The 17,279-nt window shown below is 41.0% G+C and overlaps 1 protein-coding gene and 1 long non-coding RNA gene across 4 annotated transcripts in view; both read left to right on the top strand.

The window, feature by feature from the left end:
* efr3a (EFR3 homolog A (S. cerevisiae)) overlaps positions 1–17,279 on the top strand; it is a 252,918-nt gene that overhangs the window by 48,678 nt on the left and 186,961 nt on the right. For both annotated transcript variants that reach the window (XM_029641973.2, XM_029641974.2), the window contains exon 3: positions 14,518–14,594. In XM_029641973.2, coding sequence (XP_029497833.1) covers positions 14,518–14,594 — 77 coding nt within the window. The remainder of the gene's footprint in view (positions 1–14,517; positions 14,595–17,279) is intronic.
* Positions 1,305–9,160, top strand: LOC115114050 (uncharacterized). Of its 2 annotated transcripts, XR_003861185.2 has the most exons (4): positions 1,305–5,441; positions 6,436–6,510; positions 6,602–6,745; positions 6,920–9,160. It is a non-coding gene; the product is annotated as an uncharacterized LOC115114050 (long non-coding RNA). The 2 variants fall into 2 exon arrangements; XR_003861184.2 differs by lacking the exon at positions 1,305–5,441 and having other exon boundaries at positions 5,449–6,510.

Genomic DNA, 17,279 nt, shown 5'->3' with positions numbered 1-17,279 from the left:
TAAGCGTTCACAAAATGTTTTGTGTTAGGCTATAAAAAATGGATTTAACCGAACAAAATACCATTCATTGTGTAACAACGAGCCTTGGGATTGCAACCAGAGCAAGATCTTCAAAGGTAAACGATTTATTTCAATGCAATCTGTGATTTTGTTACGCAAGTGCTGGTTGAATAAGTAGTTTGATATGGGGGTCTGTGCTCAGATAATCGCAGCGTATTCTTTCGCAATAAATAATTTTAAAAAATCTGACAACGCAGTTGGATTAGCAAGATGCTAGGCTTTCGAACCATGTGAGACACTTGTATTTTCATGAATGTTTAATATGACTATTTATGTAGCGATCGCCGTATGTTGTCAAATTTAATCCCGCTAACGGGTTCGGTGCACAGAGAGGTTAACTAGACCAACGCAATAACGACCTGCCTCTCTCTCGTTGCACTCCACAAGGAGACTGCCTGTTACGCAAATGCAGTAAGCCAAGATAAGTTGCTAGCTAGCATTAAACTTATCTTATAAAATACAAACAATCATAATCACTAGTTAACTAAACATGGTTGATGATATTACTAGATATTATCTAGCGTGTTCTGTGTTGCATATAATCTGACTGAGCATACAAGTATTTAAGTATCTGACTGAGCGGTGGTAGGCAGAAGCAGGCGCGTAAAAATTCATTCAAACAGCACTTTTGTGCGTTTTGCCAGCAAGCTCTTCGTTGTGCGTCAAGCATTGCGCTGTATATGACTTCAAACCTATCAACTCCCGAGATGAGGCTGGTGTGACCGAAGTGAAATTGCTGGCTAGTTAGCGCGCGCTAACAGCGTTTCAAACTTCACTCGCTCTGAGCCTTGGTGGTTGTTTCCCTTGCTCTGCATTGGTACCGCTGCTTCGATGTGGTGGCTGTTGTCGTTGTGTTGCTGGTTCGAGCCCAGGGAGGAGCGAGGAGAGGGACGGAAGCTATACTGTTACACTGGCAATACTAAAGTGCCTATAAGATCATCCAATAGTATAAGGTTAATGAAATACAAATGGTATAGAGGGAAATAGTCCTATAATAACTACAACCTAAAACTTTTTACCTGGGAATATTGAAGACTCATGTTAAAAGGAACCACCAGCTTTCATATGTTCTGAGCAAGGAACTGAAACGTTAGCTTTCTTAAATAGCACATATTGCACTTTTACATTCTTCTCCAACACTTTGTTTTTGCATTATTTAAACCAAATTGAACATGTTTCATTATCTAATTGAGGCTAAATTGATTTTATTGATGTATTATATGTTTATATTAAGTTAAAATAAGTGTTCATTCAGTATTGTTGTAATTATTACAAATACATTTTAAAAAATGTATTTTTTATTTTTAATCTGCCGGTTTTAATCGGTATCGGCTTTTTTTGGTCCTCCAATAATCTGTATCGGCGTTGAAAAATTGAAATCGGTCGACCTCTACTTCACACATATGCTGAGCACTTGTTGGCTGCGGTCCAACTCATCCAAAACCACCCAATTGGGTTGAGGTTGGGTGATTGTGGAGGCCAGGTCATCTGATGCAGCACGCCATCACTCTCCTTCTTGGTCAAATAGCCCTTAAACAACCTGGAGGTGTGTTGGGTCATTGTCCTGTTGAAAAACAAATGATAGTCCCACTAACCGCAAACCAGATGGGATGGCGTATCGTTACAGAATGCTGTGGTAGCCATGCTGGTTAAGTGTGCCTTGAATCCTAAATAAATCACATCATGTCACTAGCAAAGCACCATCACACCACCACCTCAATGCTTCACGATGGGAACCACACATGTGGAGATCATCCATTCACCTACTCTGCGTCTCACAAAGAAGAGGTGGTTGGAACCAAAAAACGCACTTTTGGACTCATCAGGCCAAAGGACAGATTTCCACCGGTCTAATGTCCATTGGTCATGTTTCTTGGCCCAAGCAAGTCTCTTCTTCTTGGTGTCCGTTAGTAGTGGTTTCTTTTCAGCAATTTGTCCATGAAGGCCTGATTCTCACACACTCCTTGATGTGTCTGTTACTTGAACTCTGAAGCATTTATTTGGGATGCAATCTGAGATGTATTTAACTTTCTAATTTGTCCTCTGCAGCAGAGGTAACTCTGGGTCTTCCTTTCCTGTGGCAGTCATCATGAGAGCCAGTTTCATCATAGCTCTTGATGGTTTTTGCAACTGCACTTGAACCTTTCAAAGTTCTTGAAATTTTCCTGATTGACAGACCTTCATGTAATGAAGGACTGATGTTTCTCTCTGCTTATTTGAGCTGTTCTTGCCATAAGGGCGGCAGGTATTCTAGTGGTTAGAGCAGTAACCAAAAGGTTTCTGCATCGAATCCCTGAGCTGACAAGGAAAAAATCTGTTGTTCTGCCCTGAACAAGGCAGTTAACCCACTGTTCCCCGGTAGGCCGTCATTGTAAATAAGAATTTGTTCTTAACTTCTTATGGGCAGGTGGTACGGTAGCGTCCCACCTGGCCAACATCCGGTGAAATTGCAGAGCGCGTAATTCAAAAATACAAAATTCAAATATTTAACATTCTTGAAAATATATGTTATACATCAAAATAAAGCTTAACTTCTTGTTAATCCAGCCGCCGTGTCAGATTTCAAACATGCTTTACGGCAAAAGCAAACCATGCGATTATCTGAGGACAGCGCCCCGCATACAAACACATGACAATCATATTTCAACCAGGCAGGTGCGCCACAAAAGTCAGACATTGCGATATAATTCATGCCTTACCTTTTGAAGATCTTCTTCTGTTTACACTCCCAGAAACATCACAAATGGTCCTTTTGTTCGATAATGTTCTTCATTATGTCCCAAAAATTTTAATTTTATTAGGCAAGTTTGATTCAGAAATACACCGGTTTCAACTCGCCCAACATGCCTACAAAGTATCTAATAAGTTACCTGTAAACTTGGTCCAAACATATCAAACAACGTTCCTAATCCTCAGGTTCCCTAAAACGTAAATAATCGATACAATTTAAGACGGAATAAACTGTTTCCAATACCGGATAAAAACAACGTGAAGCGCGCTCCAGTTCACACGCATCAAAACAGTAGACCTGGAGTGACACTTACAATGAATAGCACTACTTCTTCATTTCTCAAAAGAAAAACATTGAACAATTTCTAAAGACATCTAGTGGAAGCCATGGGAACTGTAACCAGGTTTCTAATAATAAGGCTATCCCATAGAAAACAAATGGAAAATCCTGTGATCTCAATTTTATTTTTTCCCTGGATGGTTTGTCCTCGGTGTTTTGCCTGCCATATCAGTTCTGTTATACTCACATAAATTATTGTAACAGTTTTATAAACGTTAGTGTTTTCTATCCAAATCTACCAATTATATGCATATCCTAGCTTTTGGCCCTGAGTAACAGGCAGTTTACTTTGGGCACACTTTTCATCCGGAGGTGAAAATACTGCCCCCTACCCAAGAGAGGTTAACTGACTTGCCTAGTTAAATTAAGGTTAAATTTAAAAAATAAATATGGACTCTGTGTATACCACCCCTACCTTGTCACAACACAACTGATTGTCTCAAATGCATTAAGAAGGAAAGAAATTCCACAAATGAACTTTTAGCAAGGCACACCTGTTAATTGAAATGCATTCCAGGTGACTACCTCGTTAAGCTGGTTGAGAGAATGCCAAGAGTGTGCAAAGCTGTCATCAAGGCAAAGGGTGGCTACTTTGTAGAATAATAGTGAAGACCTCAACACCATGAAATAACACACATGTAATCATGTAGCAACCAAAAAATATGTATTTTATATTTGAGATTCTTCAATGTAGAAAATAGTAAAAATAAAGAAAAACCCTTGAATGAATAGGTTTTCAAACTTTTGACTAGTATTGTATATGGAAAAACTCAAGCCCCTTAACCAAACCAACACAATAACACTCAATTATCATTAACAAACAAATCATCCACAGCATGAAAAAATGTACTTTACTTGAAGCCTGCAGGTATAATGCATTATGATGAAGTAAGTTTTAATACATTGTAAGACTTCTCATAAGCATGTTATAGCTGTCATTGATATGTTGTATACTGTATGTATCAGTCATAACATCTCTTGTCTTTACTATTCATAACATCTGTCAAATCATTATTATAATGTTGCCATGAACGTCTTGCGAAGGTGGGTTACCTTGTGTTCCTACCAACTGTTCCCTGACCTGGTTGTTATTGAAAGAGCCATTATAAAGAAAGACAAGAATTGCTTCTTGGAATGCCTTCTGGATAAACAAAGGTTATTTTAATCCCCCAGTCCTTCGCAGTTTCACTCAAAGCTGGCACTGTGAGGCGTATGGCTTCCCACATGGCACCCTATTCCTTGTGTCCCTACCATAGGTCCCTGGTCAAAAGTAGTGCACTTCATAGGGATTAGGGTGCCATTTGGGACGTAGCCTATGGGCTGAGTCGTCCATTAAGCTAACTAACTAACACACATTCACAGGCTCCCTGCTTTCCTCTGTGCTTTAATGTGGCAGGTAATTGCCAGCTCCATAATGACCATCTTACAGGCTGGGCCTGGAAAGGTTGCCTGCTGACTGGCTTTTGATACACTGCATTAATGAAGTTTATGACTCTTGAGCCCTGGGGATCTGTCAAGCTCCCTTGTGCCAGGAAGAAAACTTTGCTTAGGTGTTAAAGTGACCTCGCTTTACCTGTATGATGAGAATGTATTGTATACCAGAAAGCGCCTCTGCGCTAGAAGTGTCAGGGAAGGGGCAGCTGGGAAATGCTTTTGCAGAAGTTTGTTTGAGCTTTGAAGAGTGGTTTTGTCAAAGACCTGTTAGCAGTAATGATCCATTTTTTTTCTTCTCCACTGCGTTTTCTGTCTCTTTACTTTACTGGTGCGTAATCTGTCTCATCCGCCATCTTTTTAGAGTACCCACTTTAGTACTCAGATAATTAAAACGTTTGTCATTACAGAGCGACTGCCCCTATAAATCAACTAATCCCCTTTGAAAATGGCCAATGTAGCATCAATATGAGTCCGAAACATTTATTCTAGTTTAAGAATTGACTACAAAGTGTAATTAGGATAATTTGAGTAATAAAGTCAGTCTTGTCTAAAATGGAGTTTGGAACCTTAGTGTGTCACATCGAGTAAATTAAGGTTGGGTTTGGATTACAATGTTAACAAATCATGCCCCCTTTTGCCAAACTCCACATGCAAATCGCCCCTCAGCCCGCATCGTTCTGTTCATTAAGTGGGGCTCTGTTGTTTCATCGCCCCCAATACTTTCAATGGATCCCTGCCATTTTAAACTGAGTATCCCTGTACGGATTGACCATGCAATGCATGCTACCAGCAGGATGCACAGCCAACTGGTTTGCATGCCCTGCCGATGGAACCTATCATGCGGAAGTTGGTTGGAGTTCGTTGGTCCCCAGTGGTGGTGAGTATACAGGTAGCTAGATCACGAATTGCTGGTTGTGCGTCTGTAGATTTTGATAATCATTGTCAGCTATGCAAGTGATGATAGTGATGAGTGATGTTAGCTAGCTAGCTACCCTAACGATCTAGGCTAACGATAGGCTAATGTTAGCCAGTTAGGTAACTAACTCGGTACAACGCCGATTTTGCTTTGAAACACAAAAATATTACAAAACAAGAAAACCTTTTTTTATGATTGTGATGTCGCCAGATTGACTTTAGATGCAGTATAACTTTAGCCAGCTAACTTAAGTTTGAGGGGACCACCGTATTTGACCTATTTTAGCATTGCTAGCTATTTTTTTTTACAAACTTGCTAGTAACAGTAATGGCAAAATTGCCATCTCTGTAATGAATTTGACTACATCATAATATGGCAGTTTCCTATGAATTATGTGTTATCCCATTTCCATGCCACTAAGGGCTCTATTCAATCCGTATCTTGGAAGTTCAGCTTTACAGCGTGATTTAAATGAGAAAGCAACGTTTCCGATCTAGCTGAGACTGCCTTCACGGTAAACGCTTCTCAATTCAGAAATGACCTTTTACATTTATATCGTGGAAAATGTAATGCTTCATCTTTACAGATTGAATAGAGCCCTACATTTTTGTGTATTAATACGAAACAGTCACATTAGCCTCTGAGGTGCAACCTCATATCCAGGGAACAAATACATATTGGATGCAGCTATGGTGGTACTAGCTAACTCGTGTCTGACTACAACAATGTACTAACTAGCAGCAACAAACTCAAGCCATCCCAGGGCCATAGCAAAACTTGTCATAGCTGGTTTCATAGTATAATGGCGTCACCGGCCTGAATCTAATTCAATCTCGAGCCAGTCAGCCTACATCTGTTAAGCATAGATTTAGCATCCAAACAAGGTAACGTTATTTCTCAAACTATGTCTATAATTGAGGGTTGATGACAGTCGTTGACTCTGTTTTTCTGTTAGACAAAGTGCATAGTTGGGTGCCAGACTGATCCCCTGGTCATGAACGGATGCCGGGACCTACCAGAAGAAACCACGGTGGGTATCATAACATATCCAGCAATGTGATTGCAATGGTTTAGTGACCTCCAACAATAATTTAATTCACTGTTCACCTGCCATTTCACAGCTTGTCAGGCAAGACCTCTGACTAAGTGTCATGCGACACAATTACCCTTGTGACACCACCTCCGTTGTTGCCAGACTCTCCCTCGACGCCTTTGATAGTGACCCGAGTTACTGCCATGATGACAAACGGCTTCGACTACGACAGGTAGTGTATGTTATGTGAAAAGTCATATTCTAAATTAGTAGGCTAATTCCCCAGCAAAGCAGATGCAGCTAGTAGAGTCCTTTTGGTTGTGAAGCGCATCATAAAAAAGCTTCTCCTTTCTTTAGAAGAAAATGGCATTTACCACTTGGCTGTCTATATATCACCCTGTCACAGGTCCTCACAGTCAACACCACCTCATAAGATTGCCTGCTGCAGTTGTTCGAGAGATGTCCAGTTTACAGCAAAACATGCACCACAGAGAAGACCAGAAAGGGGAACCCCTTCAGCATCATCCAAACATGCCCTCACTGCATTCTATTTCATATTTTATCATATCTGAAGTGAAATAGGAAGGTGAATGCACCGACCAGGTTGGTTCCACCAGGCTAATCATAACCACCATTGATAATGTAATCAGTGGTGTGTATCTGACCGAGCAGTATCTTCGATGAGCCAGGAGCACATCTATGCTACTTTGCCCATCAATTCGGCCTCTGTCAAAGACCTCACCTCCAGCCTCACCTCTTGCCTGCTCGCCTCCAGGTTGTCGATAGGGAGAACATAATTAGGTAGGTTTAGTCGGACCTGTTCAAAATTCAACATGGTATGCAGTGCCTTCGGAAAGTATTCGGACCCCTTGACTCTTATTCTGAAATTGATTATATAAAAATAATGCCTCAGTAATCTACACACAATACCCCATAATGACAACATAAAAACAGGTTCATACAAATGTATAAAAAAAAAACATAAGTATTCAGACCTTTTGCTATGAGACTTGAAATTGAGCTCAGGTGGTACATTCAAATTGATTGGACATGCTTTAGAAAGGCACACACCTGTCTATATAAGGTCCCACAGATGAGCAAGAATGTCTGACCAAAAACCAAGCCATGAGGTCGAAGGAATTGTCCGTAGAGCTCCAAGATGGGATTGTGTCGAGGCACAAATCTGGGGAAGGGTACTAAAAAATGTCTGCAGCATTGAAGGTCCCCAAGAATACAGTGGCCTCCTTCCATTTTAAGAATGATGAAGTTTGGAACCACCAAGACTCTTCCTAGAGCAGTTGGGAGACAAGGTACTTGGTCAGAGTGGTGACCAAGAACCCGATGGTCACTCTGACAGAGCTCTGGAGTTCTTCCTTCCAGAAGGACAACGATCCAACAATCAGGCCTTTATGGTAGAGTGGCCAGACGGAAGCCACTTCTCAGTAAAAGGCACGTGACAGCCCGCTTGGAGTTTGCCAAAAGGCACCTAAAGACTCTCAGACCATGACAAACAGGATTCTCTGGTCAGAAACCAAGATTGAACTATTTGGCCTGAATGCCAAGCATCACGTCTGGAGGAAACCTAGCACCATCCCTACGGTGAAGCATGGTGGTGGCAGCATCATGCTGCGGGGATGTTTTTCAGCGGCAGGGACTGGGAGACTCGTCAGGATGAAGGCAAAAAACACAACGCAGGAGCGGCTTTGGGACAACTCTCTGAATGTCCTTGAGTGGCCCAGCCAGAGCGCGGACTTGAACCCGATCAAACATCTCTGGAGGTACCTGAAAATAGCTGTGCTGCAACGCTCCCTGTCCAACCTGACAGAGCTTGAGAGGATCTGCAGAGAAGAATGGGAGAAACTCCCCAAATACAGGTGTGACAAGCTTGTAGCGACATGCCCAAGAAGACTCAATGCTGTAATCACTGCTAAAGGTGCTTCAACAAAGTACTGAGTAAAGGGTCTAAATTCTGAAGTATCAGTTTTTTATTTTATGAATTAGCAAACATTTCTGAAAACCTTTTTTTGCTTTGTCATTATGGGATATTGTGTGTAGATTGATGAGGAAAAAAACTACAATTGAATCAGTTTTAGAATAAGAACTTAACAAAATGTGAAAAAAGTCAAAGGGTCTGAATACTTTCCGAAGGCACTGTATGTTTGTGTCAGATATCACCTAGCCATAACTGCCATTGGTAATAGAACCGTGACTGTGTGCATGTGTTCAGAGATGCAGAGAGACATGGCACTCAACACATCCACAAGAACGTGATTACTAATAATACTGTATAGCACAGATGTCCAGTAATAGCAACACCATTTTCATTCCATGTGTCACTGACGAACTCTGCTTATTATTTCTACAGATGGACTGGACATGCTTTTGCCATATTTCAGCCTCATTCATTTGATAGGGAGACTAGAGTTGGGACAGTTGTATCCTATCCTAACTGCCATTGTTAGTAGAACAGTGACTGTGTGTATGTGTTCATGGAAACATTTATAGAGCCAGCACATGGAGATTTGCAAGATGATGTGATGAAGTCCTGACTGACAGACAGACAGACAGACAGACAGACAGGCTTGATATTGAAGTCTCTAAATGGAGAGAGACCTGGCACTCGACATTAAACTTTTACTGGACACAACTTTTACTTGTGTTGTCTTTTTTTATTATTGAATTGAATGGTATTAGTAAATATGGGGAGGGAGAAACCATATGTATCCTGTTGTATACGGGACACCACACATGCAGATATGGTAGCCCCATTACCACCAGACAAAATGTAGATAGGCACAGTATGTGTAACAGCTGGGAATGACAATGAAAGGTGGACATTGTTATATTGATAGAACACTGCCTCTATGGTATTATGTAAATTGTTGTTCTGTTGCTACATTTGAAAGTTATCAAAACAATTTAGTTTAGGATATCTATATACAGTTGAAGTCTGAAGTTTACATACACCTTAGCCAAATACATTTAAACTCACTTTCTCACAATTCCTGATATTTAATCCTAGTAAAAAATTCCCTGTCTTAGGTCAGTTAGGATCACCACTGTATTTTAACAATGTGAAATGTCAATAATAGTAGAGAGAATTTATTTCAGCTTTTATTTCTTTCATCACATTCCCAGTGGGTCAGAAGTTTACATACACTCAATTAGTATTTGGTAGCATTGCCTTTAAATTGTTTAACTTGGGTCAAAGTTTCAGGTAGCCTTCCACAAGTTTCCCACAATAAGTTGGGTGAATTTTGGCCAATTCCTCCTGACAGAGCTGGTGTAACTGAGTCCGGTTTATAGGCCTCCTTGCTCGCACACACTTTTTCAATTCTTCCCACAAATTTTCTATAGGATTGAGTGATTGGCTTTGTGATTGCCACTCCAATACCTCGACTTTGTTGTCCTTAAGCCATTTTGCCACAACTTTGGAAGTTTGCTTGGGTGTATTGTCCAATTGGAAGACCCATTTGCAACCAAGCTATAACTTAGAACTATAACTGATGTCTTGAGATGCTGCTTCAATATAGCCACATAATTTTCCTTCTCATGATGCCATCTATTTTGTGAAGTGCACCAGTCCCTCCTGCAGCAAAGCATCCCCACAACATGATGCTGCCACCCCCGTGCTTCATGGTTGGGATGGTGTTCTTCGGCTTGCAAGCGTTCCCCTTTTTCCTCCAAACATAACGATGGTCATTATGGCCAAACCGTTCTATTTTTGTTTCATCAGACCAGAGGACATTTCTCCAAAAAGTACAATCTTTGTCCCCATGTGCAGTTGCAAACCGTAGTCTGGCTTTTTTATGGCAGTTTTGGAGCAGAGGCTTCTTCCTTGCTGAGCGGCCTTTCAGGTTATGTCGATATAGGACTCAGTTTACTGTGGATATAGATACTTTTGTACCTGTTTCCTCCAGCATCGTCACAAGGTCCTTCGCTATTGTTCTGGGATTGATTTGCACTTTTCACACCAAAGTACGTTCATCTCTCAGAGACAGAAGGCGTCTCCTTCCTGAGCGGTATGATGGCTGCGTGGTCCCATGGTGTTTATACTTGCGTACTATTGTTTGTACAGATGAACGTGGTACCTTCAGGTGTTTGGTTCAACCCTGGGAGCAAGTTCCAGACTTTTGGAGGTCTACAATTATTTTCTGAGGTCTTGGCTGATGTCTTTAGATTTTCTGATGATGTCAAGTGAAGAAGCACTGAATTTGAAGTTAGGCCTTAAAATACATCCACAGGTACACCCCCAATTGACTGAAATGTCAATTAGCCTATCAGAAGCTTCTAAAGCCATGACATCCGTTTGTTGGAATTTTCCAAACTGTTTAAAGGCACAGTCAACTTAGTGTATGTAAACTTCTGTCCCACCTGAGTTGTGATAGTGAGTTCATGTATGTAAACAATTGTTGGAGAAATTACTTGTGTCATGCACACTTTAGATTTCCTAACCGACTTGCAAAAATGGCAGTTTGTTTAACAAGAACTTCGTGGAGTGGTTGAAAAACAAGTTTTAATGACTCCAACCTAAGTGTATGTAAACTTCTGTCTTCAACTGTAAATTCAACAATTGCATTCTTCTCCAGTTACTCTCTAGGCTACGGTCTTATTCATAGCTTCATTGCTTAGATGTTACTTTCTTGCAAACAAATGTCATCACCTATCCTTTTTTAAACCCCAATACAATAGGCTGATATTAGGTCATTAATGGGTTGTGGACTAGTCTTTGTGGAACAGAATGCTTATACTGTATCTCTCAGGCATGGGCTTCAGCCAGGAGAGCCTGTGGTATTCCATGGGTTTTGATCAGTTTTTTCCTGGGCATATTTGGGGGTTGGGTTTTGAGTTCTAGTAATGTCCATTAACATGTGGCATTTAGTTTGTAAATTATCTCTCTCTGAACACACACTGACTGTGGTAAAGTTAGTTTATTATTGGATATCTCTATGGGTCTAGTTTTGTAATGGGACAACATTTTCTCATTTCAGCCAGTTCCTTATTTGTTTTCAAACCTTATTTGTTTTCACTGATTACACATTTGTTTTTCTGCTGCTCATAAAAACATTCAAATGGAGTCTTGGGGGTTTGGTTCGATGTGGATGTGTTACTGCAGACCATATCGAGTTAGCAGCTGCCGACTGTGATCAGGATGGATTTCTTAGAACATGTGTACAATTTAATCTTCAGCAAGCTGTTACACAGTGTGTAGCTTGTGCTTTATTTGTGCCCAAAATCACTAGATACTTCCATCTCTGTGTTTGTCAATGAAGGTAGTTCGTACTAGTAGCTACCAGGCCACATTAGCGAAGTCACAGACGAGTAGCAGAGTGTGTCCTTCTGTACCATTTTTTTGCTTTACAACTTTTTCACTATCTACTACCTGAGTGTCGGTGTGTCTATCAGTGTTTCATAGCGAGTCAAGTTACAAAACAGGTTGCAGCAGGACACAGGATGCTCGCTAATGGGTTTTGAATTTTGGAGTATTGACAGCTGGCAGTTGGGATGTAAGTGCGCATTGTCTCAATGCAAATTTTTCCCAAAATATTGGCAGACTTGCATGATCACAATCAAGAAAATCAGGAAGTGGTCACTCCATGAAGGGCTTAGGGGTCAATTGTTCTTTCAACATGTCATGGTGACGTGTTGTCTTATGTAAACAAGACACCAAGTCATAATGGGAGGGTCTGTCCTGCTGTCTGGAGATTCTGCTGCCACGACTGGATAGAGTGCAATCAGTTCATTACATTCCCGTGTTGGTGGGCAAATCAGCATGATTGTAATCCAAAACTTAACCACTCTAAACAGTTAGAGTTTAATGGTTGTGATAAGAGAGAACTGAGGATGGATCAACAACACTGTAGGTACTCCAAAATACTGTACAGAATAAAAATATTCCAAAACATACATGCATGCAATGAACTTTTTGTCCTGAATACAGTGTTATGTTTGGGGCAAATACAACACATTACTGAGTACCACTCTACATATTTTCAAGCTTAGTGGTGGCTGCATCATGTTTTGGGTATGCTTGTCATCGGCAAGGACTAGGTTTTTTGTGGGGGATAAAAAGAAACAATAGAGCTAATCACAGGCAAAATCCTAGTGGTTGTCTGAATTCCAGCAGACACTGAGAGAGGAGTTCACCTTTCAGCAGGACAATTACCTTAAACACAAGGCCAAATCTACATTGCAGTTGCTTACCTTGAATGACGGTGAATGTTCCTGAGTGGCCAAGTTGCAGTTTTGACTTAAACCTACTTGAAAATGGTTGTCTAGCAATGATCAACAACCAATTTGACAGAGCTTGAAGAATTTTGAAAATTATAATGGGCAAATGTTGCACAAAGCTCTTCAACTCACAGCTGTAATCGCTGCCGAAGGTGCTTCCACTCTGGTGTGTAAATACTTATGTAAATTAGATATTTCTGTATAGCATTTCCAATAAATTTGCTAAAGTTTCTTAAAACATGTTTTCACTTATGGTTTATTGTGTGTGTGTGTGTGTCTAGATGGGTGAGAACCCCCCCCCTCCCCCAATTTAATCGGTTTTGAATTCAGGCTGTAACACAACAATGTGGAATATATCTAGGGGTATGAATACTTTCTGTAGGCACTGTGACGACATTAGTTACAAAACTCCGTTTTGGAATCTACTCACTGACTATCACCAAAATAATGCTACTTACACTTTTTTTTGTAAATTTTGGCACTGGAATGAATGTTTCTAATATCGACGATACATAGGACATTTTCAACCAAATAAGTCGTTTTTTTGCGTTGTTGCCCTTTATTATAGAAAGTGTTACTGTTCATTTTTTTGTGTGTAAAGTAAAATTCTATGGTTGAACTTTTTATTTAATTATTTTTTGTTACTTTTTACCCCTTTATTTATTTATTTATTGTCCCCAATGATTATGTAATTGGTAGTTTAGTCTTGTCCCATCGCTGCAACTCCTTACAGACTCAGGAAAGGCGAAGGTCGAGAGCTATGCGTCCTCTGAAACATGACCCCGCTGAGCAGCAATGCTTCTTGACACACTGCTTGCTTAACGCAGAAGCCAGTTGCACCAATGTGTCGGCAGAAACACAGTACAACTGGTGACCGAAGTCAGCGTGCATGTGCCTGGCTGCCACAAGGAGTCGCTAGAACGCGATGGAACAAGGACATTCCAGCCGGCCAAACCCTCCCCTAACCCGGATGATGCTGGGCCAATTGTGCTCCGCCTCAGGGGTCTTCCAGTCGTGGCTGGCCGCGACACAGCCTGAGATGGAACCCGGGTCTGTAGTGACGCCTCTAGCTCTGCGATGCTGTGCCTTAGACCGCTGCGCTGTGTTTCTTATTGTTTCTTTCCTGAAGCCGTTCTATAAAATGTGGCCATAGTGTTGGGCTCTGTTCTTAATGCGAAACACCTCTCCACATTGATCTCTTGTCACAGGACTGACTTGTTATTTTACCTTTGCTTTGGTCCACTGCATCCTGAGATCTGTAAAACACCCTAGCTCTGACGTTTCTCTGAAGATGGACAATGGCCTCGTACTGGCCATGAATGTGAATTGAACACACACACACACACACACACTTGGGCGTGAGCAAACATGCATACATGTGCACAAATGCATTCAATCTCTTTTTTTTCTTTCTTGCACACGCTCGCGCACACACTTTGTCGCCTGTCACTCTGAGTTATTGGTTAATGCTGATTATTCAACTGAGTGATGTTAATACTAATTTGCCTTAATTAAAATTGTTACCCTATTCCATTCTATTTTGTAGCTTTCCTGCTTTTAAGGTCAAGATTCAGCGTGTAGGGACAGTCGCTGTAGATAAACAGTCAAGGCAAAATTGAATTAACCATATTAATGATGCGTGGTAATTTATAGAGTAGTGATATGGTATTTATTGATGCAATGTTGGGATCAGATGATAATCATAATTTATGTTTTATTGTTGTGTTATCACCTGTTGTGTGTTTTTTAAAATTAGTATGTTTTGTGTTCCAGGTGTGTGTGGCTGCTGTGGACCCCTGAGACCCAGGTACAAACGCCTGGTTGATAACATCTTCCCAGAGGACCCCAAAGTGAGTATTTTACCTCTGTTACAAGATGCATTTGACAAGACATTTTAATGACATTACTTTCAATGTCTATAACTAAAGATGTGTTATAGACATTTGTTTAAAATGTCAATCCTTTCCTGTAGTTTTTCCCTAGACTGAGTGGAAATGCCCTCAAAGTAGCATACACGACTGCCAAACAAACATTTCGGGAAGCGTAGGTTATAATTTTGTAGTCATGGAATTTTGTAGTCATGGAGTGTGTGACCTCAAAGCTCATTTGACTTATTCAAAGGATTTCCTTTTAGTTTCCAACCATCTTTCAAAATCTAAATTTGCCTATGATGCGTAAATGGCAAACACCATCTCATTATCATAATTAAATCTCATGATTTAAAAAAATTGCCTACAGCCCTAAACTGTCTTGATGAACAATGGTCATCATCAGCTGACAGACTAATATTAACACATCTAGTCTTAACCATTGCACTCCTAACAGTATCATAGCGATAACAAGCTATTTACTAAATAGCTGTCACTACAACCAACTTGATAACACAAATAGGATTGTGTGGTAGTGCATGCATCCAAGCCCATTGTTACCCCAGTGCTTAGCTTGCTTTAGAGACCCTGTGTCGCTGTTATGATGAGAAATTTGCCTCAAGTTCAAACACCATTTTTGGTCAAAAGTAGTGCACTATGTAGGGAATAGGGTGTTATTTCAGACATGACCCATAATTGGCCTGCCGTAAAGCGGCACGTAACCGTTATGGTTTGACAAATCTATTTGTGTGATATCACTTTTAATAACTTTACTTGACACGACAACTTATTAACGGCTGTTTGAGTCCTTAACCCTGTTTTTAATGAAAAAAAGCAAAGTGTGTGTGTGTGTGTGTGTGTGTAGTATGCAGAATCACATACACAAGGGAGTCTCTTTTCGTTCTCTCTCACACTGTGTCTGTCTCAATCTCAAGGGCCTTTAGTGTACGCAAACAGGTTCAGGGGGAGTCGGAATGCTCAAATGGTCACGACATTGTCATGTGAATTATCACTCAGAGCAGGTGCTGGAGAAATACTCTGGCGACATTACTCCGGGGACAGTCTTTTTTTTTTGGTTTCTCCCCCTTGTGTAAAATGTGTAGGACATACAACGAAGTCTCTCTGTTGTAGATGTATCAGATACACTTTCTATGTGCAATTATAAAACACTATAGTAGGTATTTATAGTCTTTAAGTAGAGCCTGTTCATCTTCTTGCCTGATGACTCACCCGGAATTTAGTTTCTCTGTTGTTACGTACAGTCGGTCTGAAACTGCCATCCTAGAAGTCATTTTTGTGACTTTAAAAGGAGGTGTGTTATACAAAACAAATGCATCAGTAATTGGATAGTACATTTAAGTCATTTAGCAGACGCTCTTATCCAGAGCGACTTACAAATTGGTGCATTCACCTTATGACATCCAGTGGAACAGTAGTGCATCTAAATCTTTTAAGGGGGTGAGAGGGATTACTTTATCCTATCCTAGGTATTCCTTAAAGAGGTGGGGTTTCAGGTGTCTCCGGAAGGTGGTGATTGACTCCGCTGTCCTGGCGTCGTGAGGGAGTTTGTTCCACCATTGGGGGGGCCAGAGCAGCGAACAGTTTTGACTGGGCTGAGCGGGAACTGTACTTCCTCAGTGGTAGGGAGGCGAGCAGGCCAGAGGTGGATGAACGCAGTGCCCTTGTTTGGGTGTAGGGCCTGATCAGAGCCTGGAGGTACTGAGGTGCCGTTCCCCTCACAGCTCCGTAGGCAAGCACCAATCAGAGTATCAGAGTTGATAACGTCATCATGTAGGCCGGCTCTCCTGCCCAACCTATTGCTTTCTGGGACCAATCAGAATGGTCAGAATGTGCTCTAGAAATCATCGGAGAGGGAGGCAAATCCAGACTCATCGTGAAAAAGAAAGGTCAGTTTGCCGGAACGATGTGGATGAGTAGCCGGGCAAATAATTTTCCACAATGGAAAGAAAAATGCATGAGAGTTAGCTGACGTGGTAACATTTTATTTGACCGTGTCAATGTATGATATGGGCATTTAAGCCAAGCTGTGCATGCAACTCATAAATGATGTTATACATATGTACTTCATATACATATGTACTTCATAACCAAAATGGTTTCACTTTATTGTGCTATTCCTCTCTCTTTTCAATTCACTATAGTAATAGTTCAATATTCCAACCAAGTTCTGAACATACAGAGTAAAAACTCAAACGGACGACAAAAAAAAGCTCAAACCAAGTTTATTCACCCACTGGGTCAAACAGCTGCAAAGACGAAGCATGATGACACAACAACATATATTTATTACCTCCAACTAGGCGGGGTCAACTCCTTGCACATCTAGACGGCCAATGCATCTCTGTTGCTAGGCAGGAACTTAATTGGTTCCTTTCACTGGTGTAGTCATGACCCTGCCTGATGCTAGAACCTTCGTGGGTGTGGAAGTGAATGTTTTTGAGATAGAACTGTAGTAGGAGGATTGTTGCATTGGGCCCATCTGGCCCCCGTCCCAGGGGTTTCTTTTCACTTCATCTGTTGACTTGACCTCGAGCCGAATTCCTCGCTCCTCCCTGGTTCCGCAGCTGGCCTGCCTTATCAGAGACTAACTGCAGTATCTTGAAAAGACTAACATGTAATTGGAGGACACAGGATGTAATCTTTACT

The sequence above is a fragment of the Oncorhynchus nerka genome, linkage group LG9b (genome assembly GCF_034236695.1).
Source record: "Oncorhynchus nerka isolate Pitt River linkage group LG9b, Oner_Uvic_2.0, whole genome shotgun sequence".
NCBI lineage: Eukaryota > Metazoa > Chordata > Actinopteri > Salmoniformes > Salmonidae > Oncorhynchus > Oncorhynchus nerka.
Note: the sequence above shows the minus strand (reverse complement) of the source record. Positions and strands in the feature narration are given on the sequence as shown.